Raw genomic sequence first — 12,361 nt, 5'->3', positions numbered from 1 at the left:
CCCACCTTGGTTGCCCTTAGCGAGTTCATGGGCCTTTGTAACCTCTGCGGACATGTCCTTAAGAAACTGCACCCTATCGCGACATTTACCAGTTTCCCCAAAGACATTCATACACCTCCACTTCCAACTCCACCAAACCGCTACACTAAACAGAGTCGGCCAGTCCTCACTTCCCTGGCCATTTCTTCTCTCCAAATTATCAAACAGCCACTCCATGATCGACTTAGCAAAGAAAGACTGTCTCTCCCGTGGGAGAACCAATCTTCTCCAGATACTATAAGTGCTAATATTATCGTATGACTTGGATATGATTATAATAATACTAACCTTAAATCTTATTGCTACCACTAGTAAGACAGTAAAAAGCCAAATGATGAATTTAATTTAATGCTCTAGCAGATAAAATAGTCATAACTTCTTTATAAAAAACACTAGTCAAACTAAATACAGTACATTCATGACTTAAAAGATACTCCTGTAATTAATAATTTTGCAGATTTATTTTTGGTAAATACTCCACTAAAAGTCGAAGCTCATCAACAGTCAACACCGATATATACTGGATTTTTTTTTGAGCACGGTGGTTGGTTGACAACAAAAAGAAAATCAAAACGACGAAGTCAAACCACAACTAATAGACCCAATTGGTATGATTAGAACCGGTATATACTCCTGTTTTTTAATATCCGGTTTGGTGAAATAAAATACTGTACTCCTTCTGTTAGACCATCATTAACGATCATTAACGGTGTATGTCGTCGAGTGTTAGAGTATTAAAAAAATAGAGAAATAATGAAACAGTGATATTAGAGCACCCTTATCCATGGCGGACCCAGTAAGGAGAGAGGGTGGACAACTGACCTGGTAAAATAATGATATAAACTTTTTTATGTGTAAGAAACTAGAAAAAAAACATCAGTTGAGTTGGTATTTGTGTGTTCATGACCTCCCTATCCTGAGTTCAAGTCCCTGTCTTGACATGATAGGTTTAATTTTTCTCCTTTTTTTTTTAATGACCTGGGTAAAAACAATTTCTGGGTCCGCCACTGTCCTTATCCATGGGCTTTTAGATGAATCTTAGCCAAATCTTAAGCTAAGATTTGTGAAGAAAGAGCTCTTATATAAGAGTTTTTAGGTTTATATTTAAGCTTTTTCTTAACAAATCTTACTTTAAGATTTGGCTAAGAGCCCATGGATAATGGTGGTCTTAGAGGCATATGTTGGGTCTCCCGGAAGAAGTGTTTTCGCTCGGATGTTAGAGCAACGTGGCAAATGAAGATTGGTTGCTCTTTTTGGTTAATGAAAACATTTTTTCATTGGTCGAAAAAAAGAAATCGGATCCAAGCCTGTCTCTCCAAGAACAATTTTCTTCCTCAAAGAGTTTTGAGCTGAAGATCATCGTCCTGCGATTCTCAGATCGATAATCATGGCTGCAGCTGGAAGCAAGAGCATTAACGCCAAATTGGTCCGTCTTTTGTTCCTTCTTACTAGCTCAATTCTTATGGGCTCCCTTTTGAATTTTTCTTCTCTAAGGCTTTATCTCAGTTTCTGTGGGTTTCTTCTTTTGTTTTGTCTTGTCAATGCAATGTCCGAATAATTTTCAGTTACAAATTCAAAATTTACGAACCGTATAGACAACAGATAACCGACTAAGTACCGGAATGTAGGATATTTGAGTGAACCAAAAACCAAATTTTGGTTTAATCCAGTTTGGTTTATAATTTAGCAATTATGTATTCTTGTTTCGTTGCGCTTTGATAACTGAAATGATTTCTACAGACGTGCAGAAAAAAAACCCTTACATTAAAAGGCATAGAGATCCAAAATTTACATAATTATTACTTGAGAACTATTCAGTTTCAAAAAGTGTTTCTCTAGAAATACTTGGGTCTCAATTAAAAAATACTCCCTCTGTTCTTTATTATAGGATTTTCTAGTTTTTCAGATATAATAAACAAACATATTAAAATACATTATTTTTTGTGATTTATAATTTCCAACAACTCTAAACCAATAATGTTTAGTTATTTTTCTTGAATTCTATAATTTATCATTAAGAATTGTATATAGAAAAGTGAGAAAATCCATCTTTTTTAAACCAAATATTTTCAACAAAAATCTTATATTAAATAACGGAGGGAGTATAATTACATGTTCACGATACCCGTTTTCGGATATTGGGCCGTTTCTGGGAAAGCCCAATGTAACTTTTATTTTTAACAAACAAATAAGCCCAAATAAATTCGCCGGAGAAAAAAAGGAAAAAAATTGTATCTCGCGGCGGAAGCGTCTCTCTCAGACGAAGAAGGAGATGACAAAGGTAAGTAGCGAGAAATCGAAGAAGAAGCCAGCTATGAATGACATGGTTTTCATCGCCTCCATGAACGACGACCTTCTACATAACATTCTATTGCCGGCTAAATCGTTTGCTTTCGCTTCCTGTGTTAACCGATCCTGGAACAGCGTCTGCAATAGAATCCTCTCTCGCCCCAAAATGATCTCTGCGTTCTCACGTAATCCTGATCAACTCGTAAGTTTCTTCTTCTTAATTTTCAGTTTCAGTTGAATTTTGTTTATTTTTTTTTCAGATCGAAAAAACTCTAATTTTTTTTTGTTTTAGAGCTGTTGACAAAGGCTTCCAAGAGTACAGATTATACAAAATTGAAAGCTTTTATATTTTAATCGTTAAAGAAATACAATGTAATTGCAAATTACAATCAAGTAATAATAGATATAAGCATTTGCCTCATTTTGTGAATAAGGTAGTGGAGACAAACCCTGGAAGTATGGTTGATCTGGTGGTTGGTGAGGACAGAAGATTTCAGCGGCTATTTATGTCTTTCCAATCTTGTATACATGGCTTTCAAACTGGTTGCCGGCCACTTCTTTTCCTGGATGCCATTTCATTTAAGTCTAGGTATCATCAGATTTTGTTAACAGAATAACCCGAAAATTCCGAAAACCTAGGGCTACATCCGAGAGATATGTGCTCTCAAAAGTATCTTTTGTGGCTAGAATTTTGTTTACAGCGAGATGATTGATGCCTGTTGTCCTTGACCAACTGTTGCGAATCATTGAAGTCTTTGACATATAACATTTTTTGCAGTTAGAGCCATTTGGTGTTGGGAGAATTGATTATATAGGAGGATTATTTGATGATTTGTCCATCTATGCATTCTAAAATTGAAAATTATTTTTTCTTAAACTACCCTTTTTATTAATTTCAATCAATTTTTTAAAGATAAATTGTGAATAGTAATGAAAAGGTTACGAGAAGGCATACAATATATAGAATATGTGTGTTTTTTTTTATCATTTCTTATTTATAAAAATCGATATAAAATGGTTAGAATACTTCTTCTGAAGTTTAGATTACGTATTCTATACAATGAACATGTTCTATTGAAATTTAGATTAAGTGTTCTATACTCTCTACATGTTCTAGAAAATTTAGAACTGAATTTTGTTCTAAAAAATTAGAATTGCAATTTCTATTAAATTTAGAATAGGTATTCTATCATTTACTCTTTGTTCTACGAAAGTTAGAATACTTTGTCTAATATTTACTCTTCGTCCAAAAAAATTAGAAAACATATTCTTATGTTTTTTGCCTATATTCTTCGAAAATTAAAATATAAATTTCGTGTAATCTAGAATTTCTTAATAAATAAAAAATAATCAAAAATTTAGAAACAAATTCAAAAATTAAGGAAATAAAATCTTTTAAAAAATATTATAATTAATTCATCAAACTATTATAAAATTTTAAAAATATAAGAAATCTTCAAATTAAACCGATTTATAATAAAAATTGAATAATAATTTTATTTTGACTCGTGTCAAAATCTAACCGACCACTTGACCGTTAATTATAAACTGAAGATAAATAGAACTAACATCCATTTATTTTTATTTTTGGTGGGAACTAACATCCATTTATATGAATATGAAATTATTATTAATTTTTTTTATGACATGAAATCTGACTTATATTTTTTTTTTACATAATGGAACTCACCATAATTTGGTATTCTTTTATTGGTCCTTAATACCAATAAACACGCACATTAATATCAACAACTAAAATGGATTATAACAACAAAAGAGAAAGAAATATATATATATATATATATATATATATATATTTAAAATAATTATAATACTTTCATTTAATTTTTTTCTAAATTATTGTATAATTTTCTTTTTCTTACATGTTGAATTATTATTAATAAAGAGATAAGTTAAGAAAATAAATTAAAATACAAATCAGATTATTTAAGGAAATAAAATAATTTTGAAAGGATACAATGGGGTTTTAATTTTGAAAAAGCATATATTAACGATGTATAATTTAGAATGAATACATAGACAAATCATCATATAATTCTCTTATATAATCAATTCTCCCTTGAAAATTTTTTAAACCCACACATCATAAGGATCTTAAAAAGATATAAACATAACATTAGGATCAAGTAATCTAAAAATAGATAAATAACCATTGCTTTAACAAACAAAACGAAAAATAAAGTCCATTTTGAAACAAAGGCAGAAACGAAAAATAAAAGTTTCGAGGACAAGGAAAAAACACAACCGATTTTATTATCTCCCTCTCGATGCTGCCGGCTGATCATGTTGCCGTTGGGAAGACAACACTCGTTTCAGCCAGATGCGGGTATATGAAACAACCAATTTATTGACATTTTTTAGCTCCACGATTAGTAAGACGTCGAGTTCCACGATGATGAATATGGAAAGAACGAAAACCCGTCCGAAATGCTTTCCTCAAACGTTTGCTCTTTGGAATATCTTCTTCTGCCTACAAGAAGTATATAAGAAACAAGAGTATATAAGAAACAAGAGTATTTGGAAACGTGAAAACATAAAACTGTGGAAACAAGGAACTGAAAGGACAATAGAAAGTGAAACTATTTAGAAAGGATTCTACGCATAAAAAAAGAAAAAAGAAAATGTATAAATTATTATTAAGAAAAACTTGCCTCGTTTAGGAGGCGAATGCTTCGCTCGAGCTCCAATGATCGAATATTCTCATGAATACAAGACTCCTGCTTGACAAAGAGTGGAAAAAGCTTAAAACATATTCTTTCCGTTTCATAATATAGGATGTTTTAGAGAGATTTTTTTGTTTCACAATATAAGATGTTTTCAACTTTCTATGCAACTTTTAGATTAATTTTATATAGTCTTGTTTATGATTGGTTAAACTTTTTAAAAGTACAACTTTCTTATTATATATGCTTTTAGCTAAAACATCTTATATTTTGGAATGGAGGAAGTATTACAGTAAAACCTCCATAAATTAATACTGGGTCGGTGTAAAAATTGACAAAATTCAATAAGATAATAAAATAATAATTTTTTTGAAGCTTCTATGTAAAAATATGATCTCAATAATATCATAAATTAATAACTAGATTTTAACCCGCGGTACACCGCAGGATGATTTAATTTTAAAGTTAGTATAAAAATATTTTGTAAATTGTATCTCTTTATAACATATTTATTTATATTATAGTTTACAATTGTTATTAAGTAACGGTATACCACGAGTCCACGAGATAATTATTACTCCCTCTGTTTCACAAAGAGTGTCATTTTAAAGTTTTGCACACAGATTAAGAAAACATTAAATTTTTTGTTTTTTCTAAACAAAAACATCATTAACTATATACCTAAACATAATCTGCCCAATAGTAAAACAATATGCAGAATACTAATAGTCATAAAACATAAAAATCATTAAATTTTGCATTGAAAACCTAAAACGACACTCTTTGTGAAACAAAAATAAAACCTTAAAACGACACTCTTTATGAAACGGAGGGAGTAATAAACTGAGGATTTAACCCGTATTAAAACGGTATATAAATATTGATTCAAATTCGTCCGCCATATAAATCATTTCCGAAATATAACCCGTTTCGTAATTTCTTAACCCATCCTGTGATTTATATTAATAAAAATAAGGATTAAATCCCGTATTGAAGCGGTAGATTAATGATATTTTAATCTTTTTATTATTGTTGATTCAAAAACCCGTCCCGCCAAACCCATCTCGCCAAAAAACTCATTTATTTTATTAATGTTCTTATCTATGAAATGATTTTGAATCATTGTCTAAATATTTTAATCGATGTAGAACGTTGAACACACATTTTCGTCAATTGGATAATATATGTCCGTTTTTAAAATTTCGAATCACAGTATATTCAGAAAAAAAAATTGATTTTTTTTTTTACTTTATGTATTATATGATGATTCAAAACAGTTAAAAACAAATCAAACAAAGATGATAGGAGAACCATAATTATAAATCTTAATCAAATCTTCTAAAAATCTAAATTATTAAATATGGAATATCCGGTGTATGAGTTGGGTTAAATATAACCCGACCCAACAAATTTTTTATGAAGGGATTTTTAAAATGGTTCGGATATCCGATATACCCGAAAGCTTTTTTACCCACCCGTCACAAAAAGTGATGCGATTATACTAGTATAGATTATGTAAATTACATATATATATATATATATATACATAAAAATAATATATCAATATATGGTTATGTGTTTTTTAAATGAATTTTTCTTAAAACTGTTATGTTGTGTTTTTAAACTATTTTAGTTTATCATCGCCTACAAAAATATTTCATAAAAATCTACAAAACTATTTGTAAATTTTCAAATTTTGAATATACATCATTTTGATTTCGATAGTTGCATAGACGATTTAAATACAAAAATTGATGCCACAAATCATAAATTAAATCTATGTATATCATTTAAGTAAATTGATTTATTTTCTTGTTATATCATTCATTTTTAAAAAATATTTCTATAAATAAATTAATATTAATTTATCCTACAAAATAATAAATATTAATTTATAGAGAAATTAATATCACTATAAATTAATAAAATGTTGTAGTGTATTTGCTCAAATGGTTAGAAAAAATGAAATAATGTATTGAGAGAGAATGCTTACTTCCCATGCATGTTCATTAGTTGAGAGATGCTTCATGAAATCATCAAGGCTCTTGCAATCAAAAAGGCACGTTTCGCAATCAAACATTCTGGTAGATTCAGGTTCACCCGTTTGACTACTGCACCTTTGAAGAACGTGTCTTCTTGTCTCTGAAACTGTGGAACAAACTATATAGCTCAGAAACAGCGTAATTAGATTTCAATGACGAGAGGAGGACAAATAAACACCTTCCAGTAAGCTTTCCCAGAGCCACTCTGCAGAGGTGACGAGGGCTAACATTTTGTTAGGCCTAAATGAATAAGCCAGGAACATGTTGTATTTATATTTAATACAACATTGTTGAAGACCGGCAACAAAAGTTGAGAAGTAATCCTCTATATGATCGGATATGAGCATGATTGTAGCTGGAGGAGGATTAAGGTCTTGCCATCCAATCAAATCGTAAAACATTCTTCTGTATCTGACTTCTGTTTCAATAAAAAGGAAAGCATTTCACTATATATACATGCAGTTGAAATTCCAGAGATCAGTAACAATTGGACTAACCGGTAATGGCATGTGAAACAGCGACTCCAGTGGAAGAGAGCCCTCGCAGGAGATGATCAGGGGTTTGTGATTGGTCGCCATAGGCGGTGATGGAGACAGGACCAGAGTAGCCTAGTTTCTTGAACGCCCCTTCTATACTCGGACGGACCCGATGAACTTCATAACCCTCGGGAATCGGACAGTCCACAATGTCCCACAACACCAGAATTTTAGCTGTGGCGTATTCAGGCTTGGCCGGGAAGTTCCTTCCCCACTTCATCGTTACAGGAGAAATTTCTGTAGCAGTAGGGCATAAAAGTTCCTGCGATAAACAAAACAAAAGGTTAGTTGCTCAAATTTAGACAAATGAAACAATTAGTTAATTAATTACCGTAGAGACAGGATTAGGCTTACTCCCATTGCATGATATCTACTCGAGAGATGCTTCCTGAGTTCCCTCAAGCTTTGGCAATCGAAATCGCACGATTTACAATAAAACATGGCACGGTCACTTTCTTCTTCTTCATATATTTTAACCACTCTGGTCTTCTTCGTCTTCGACTTTAGTAAATTGTTCCAGCGCCACTCTGCAGAAGTCTCAAGAGCTGGTATGGCTTTAGAACTAACCGAGTAAGCCAGAAAGAGGTTGTATTGCGTCTCTTGTTGTAGCCGGGCCAGATCCAATGAGAAGACATGGTCCACCTGATTGGATATGAACATCATTGTCGCCGGAGGAGGAATATGACGTCGCCATTCCACCATATCCGAATACATGAGAGCGCATGTGCTTTCTGTTTCAGTCAAATTAAAAGGAAACCATTTCAACGTTTTGAAATTTAAACCCACAGATCGATAAGAAATTGGACTCACCGGTAATGGCATGTGCAACATGGACTCCAGTGGAAGAGAGCCCTCGCAGGAGATTATCAGGGGTTTGTGTTTGGTCGCCATAGGCAGTGATGGAGACAGGACCAGAGTAGCCTAGTTTCTTGAACGCCCCTTCTATACTCGGACGGACCCGATGAGCTTCATAACCCTCGGGAATCGGACAGTCCACAATGTCCCACCACACCGCTATTTCAGCTGTCGCGTATTTAGGCTCCGCCGCATCGTTCCGCATCCTCTCAAGTCTAAACCTAAGCAAATCACAAACGCCTTTCCTCGCGATCCGTTTTTAGGGTTGATGTATATTTATATATACATCAAACTATTATAAAATTTTAAAAATATAAGAAATCTTCAAATTAAACCGATTTATAATAAAAATTGAATAATAATTTTATTTTGACTCGTGTCAAAATCTAACCGACCACTTGACCGTTAATTATAAACTGAAGATAAATAGAACTAACATCCATTTATTTTTATTTTTGGTGGGAACTAACATCCATTTATATGAATCTGAAATTATTATTAATTTTTTTTATGACATGAAATCTGACTTATATTTTTTTTTACATAATGGAACTCACCATAATTTGGTATTCTTTTATTGGTCCTTAATACCAATAAACACGCACATTAATATCAACAACTAAAATGGATTATAACAACAAAAGAGAAAGAAATATACAAATATATATATATATATATATATATATATATATATTTGACTTGGCACAAAGAGCATAGATTCTCAACGGTAGCAAAAGCAGAAGAAATGTATTTATTTCAGACTTTTCAGTCATTAAACATTAACAAGAACACCACAAGACAGGAAAGCTCTACTTGTAACAATTACAAGTGAGTTCTGTGCGGATCAGTTGCGGTTTGAATACGTAAAATTCAGCAAATGCTTACCTTTTTCAATGGATAGACACAATATATACAGTATGGTACAAAAGGCGGAGAAATTCAGAAAGAAATGTTTGAAACTATAACACTTTCAAGTAAATAGGTTTATTCAGATGGTTGTCCTTATATTGTAGGTTTTTGAGGGAAGTGGAATAGTCAAAGTTTGTGGGCAATAGATGCAGACTTCGTACTGGGAACATATGTTCCCAAATTCTTCGGTGACATTTTTTTGGTTTTAATGTGAAGAATTCTTCGGTGACATTCTTCACGGTGAACATATTTATCCCAAGCTTCAGTGACATTCTTCACTAGCTCTCTCCTACTTCTTCAAAGATATCCTCATACAATGTTTACGTGTATACTTGGCTTCCTCTCTACTTCCTGTACTTGTCTCTTTTACATTTCAATGCACAATCAGTTATCAAACCAAAAAAAAAAAAGAATGGTATGATTTATTCATGAAAGTTTCTAAACAAAGCGTAACATTAAATTTACTAAACAAATTGACTGTAGCAGAGTCATCATCTCACGATACAATTATAAATAAAGAAGAGTTAACTACGATATCTAAAATCTTCTCTTCAAGAATGTTGAACGGTTTTCGTGAAGTAGAGAGCTTCATACTGATTCATCGGCTTGTCTACTGATTCTCAAATCCAAGAGTATGGTTGATCACGATATTGGCGGTTTACAAATATATCATTATCGGCAATCCAATCTCCTTCTTCTTCCCGTGTCATCTCCATGGCATTCTTCTCTGTTTGGTGAACCATGTTTCCTTCTCCACTCTGCTCCCCGTTTCTCTCTGTTTCCGCAGCAGAACAAGGAGATGATGCTATCTTCGGAATCTCTGATTCATTACAACCGCATAATAATGGTTGCTGCTGCTCGGAAGACGCAGCTAGAACAGACTCATGCTCCTTCTTGGACTTCCTTTTCTTGATCGGCTGCTGCTCTGAGGAAGAAGAAGCTTCATGCTGATGGTCCTTCTTGGACTCCTTTTTCTTGTGAATCTTGCAGACGACTAGCTCCTGAAACTTATCTTCGTCCGGTTTCGGTAACACAATTACAAATTCGTCCATAATCCAGCCGCTTTCGCTGCTTGGAGCAGAAGCACCGTCTCCTCTCTTCTGCTTCTTGTTCGTGTTGGTGCCCTTATAAGTTAGGTTTTTCTTGATCCCAATGATATCCCCTGTATCCTTGTCGATGATATCTTCTTTCGCATTTATCCTCCAGTTCCCGCGGTCGATGCCGTCGTTGTTGTCTATCTTCCGCTTCGGGTACTTACCACGACCAATCTTCTTCTCGGAGATCTGAGTCCTTGTTGAGAAGTAGTACCATTCGTCTTCCTTGAAAAAAGAATTGTTGGGATGGTCCAGCAGCCATGGCTCCTTGGCATAAACATCCTTCATCAATATGAAGTCTCCACAGTCTTCACCTCTTTGCTTCGGTTTAAGATACTTGTGGATGACTTCTTCGTACGTTGGATCAAAATGAATCCCTTCGTCTTCTTTGTAGTACTCCGTCGTCATCTTTATGGTTCTCAAGGATTAAGGTTGAACTGAGATCAAAGCGTTTTTTTGTTGTTGTTGTTAGTGCTATGATTATAAATGACGAAAAGAGATTAATGATTGTAAATGATGAAGAGAGATTGGTGTATATATTGGTTATATCTGATAGAATATAGGAAGGAGAATTGAACCCAGGGCGGGGTGAGATGTCGACACTAACAGAGCACATATAAAAAAAAATTTACCTCGACGATGGTGAGATGTTTCAATGTCGAATGGATATGTGGAGAGGGTAAAACCATCAATATATAGGGAGATATATTCTAGGGACATTCTATCAATATCGTATACTTGTTTTGTTTGTAATTATAAAAAAAAAAAGATATATAAAAACAATATTAAGATTTTGTATATATCTTAATAATGTTTTTATAATCTATATATACATTTTTGGATCACAATTAGCAAATAAATCCTGAAGTTGAGAAGTATTTACAATGACATGCCATTAGCATTAATTATTTAGATTTGTTTTATTTAAGTAAAAATTTTTAATTGAAATTCATTTCTCATATATTTAGCAAAAGTCTCTACAAAATCTTTCCTTATCTATTTAAGTAAAAATTTTGAAATCAAATATGTTCTCAACAATTTACCAAAAATCTCTACACAATCTTTTTAAAAATCTCGACTTAGTTAACTTCTGATTTTTATCTGCAAAAAAAAAAATTAATTGTAACGAGTGATGTAAAAATCGGGAATGTTGATACTATAATTTCTTCTACTTCTTTTCTTTTTTCATATAATGAAAATTATTTTTTAGGGATATTTTCTTAAAACCTCTAAACAAAACAAAGAGTTTCAAAAGATAGCTTCTCTTTTGGCGGGTCGACCCGCAAATCCGCAACTCTCTACGGGCTTATCCGCATGAACTTGCGACCAGTAGTGGATAAAAATGTTATTCAAAAAAAATAACAAATGATGTTTAATTTTACGGGACGGGGTTATATGGTGCAACAGGTTTAGATCAATATTAATATTAAACAATATTAAACAATATACAATGGATGAAATCCTAGAATTAAAAATCAAAATTTAATTATAAAATCAGAAACACTAAACAAAATAAACAATATTAACAAAACAAATACAAATTAAAATTTTGCAAAATAATTTTTTTGTTGTAAAAAAATCTACCCGCGGTGTACCGCGGGGTAAAATCTAGATTTGGAAGTTTAAGGAAGAAAAATCTTTTTTAAAAAATAATAGCTCCGCGGTGTACCGCAAGAAAAATCTTTCTCTTAAACTGAGGCAAGAAGAAGAAGAAAGCCAAATATCGTTTAAGTGTATATAACTATATATAGATATACCATTTAAACCTAAAACACAATTAATATACTCAAAACTATTAATATAGATATATGGATGATACATTTATAAAATAGGTCGAAATATTATATCATACTCTCTATTAATAAACAAAATTAATTATATTTAGATTTTTTTAAAAAAAATTATAGCCCCGC

General features: G+C 32.4%; 2 protein-coding genes and 2 long non-coding RNA genes across 5 annotated transcripts; 1 reads left to right on the top strand and 3 right to left on the bottom strand.

Annotated features, from left to right (window-relative positions):
* Window positions 1–2,105: 2,105 nt before the first annotated feature.
* LOC110228091 lies at window positions 2,106–2,936 on the bottom strand. The gene is made up of 2 exons (XR_002331702.1): window positions 2,778–2,936; window positions 2,106–2,519 (listed from the first exon to the last, which is right to left on the bottom strand). It is a non-coding gene; the product is annotated as an uncharacterized LOC110228091 (long non-coding RNA).
* LOC110228089 lies at window positions 2,436–3,109 on the top strand. Its single transcript, XR_002331699.1, has 2 exons — window positions 2,436–2,530; window positions 2,763–3,109. It is a non-coding gene; the product is annotated as an uncharacterized LOC110228089 (long non-coding RNA).
* A 1,330-nt stretch (window positions 3,110–4,439) lies between these two features.
* On the bottom strand, window positions 4,440–8,690 carry LOC9300671. Of its 2 annotated transcripts, XM_021016112.1 has the most exons (7): window positions 8,401–8,690; window positions 7,945–8,321; window positions 7,552–7,852; window positions 7,233–7,472; window positions 7,006–7,160; window positions 5,001–5,066; window positions 4,440–4,819 (listed from the first exon to the last, which is right to left on the bottom strand). In XM_021016112.1, the coding sequence occupies exons 1-7, from the start codon at window positions 8,648–8,650 to the stop codon at window positions 4,694–4,696; spliced, it is 1,515 nt and encodes a 504-aa protein (XP_020871771.1). In that variant the 5' UTR covers window positions 8,651–8,690; the 3' UTR covers window positions 4,440–4,693. The 2 variants fall into 2 exon arrangements, with proteins under 2 accessions (XP_020871771.1, XP_020871772.1); XM_021016113.1 differs by lacking the exon at window positions 5,001–5,066.
* Window positions 8,691–9,549: 859 nt separating this feature from the next.
* Window positions 9,550–11,016, bottom strand: LOC9300670 (NAC domain-containing protein 19). The gene has a single exon (XM_002864548.2). It carries the CDS (start codon window positions 10,854–10,856, stop codon window positions 9,975–9,977), a length of 882 nt encoding a protein of 293 aa, XP_002864594.1. The 5' UTR covers window positions 10,857–11,016; the 3' UTR covers window positions 9,550–9,974.
* Between the last annotated feature and the right edge of the window lie 1,345 nt (window positions 11,017–12,361).

The sequence above is a fragment of the Arabidopsis lyrata genome, assembly GCF_000004255.2.
Source record: "Arabidopsis lyrata subsp. lyrata unplaced genomic scaffold ARALYscaffold_8, whole genome shotgun sequence".
Lineage (NCBI taxonomy): Eukaryota > Viridiplantae > Streptophyta > Magnoliopsida > Brassicales > Brassicaceae > Arabidopsis > Arabidopsis lyrata.
This window is presented reverse-complemented; position numbering and strand designations above follow the sequence as displayed.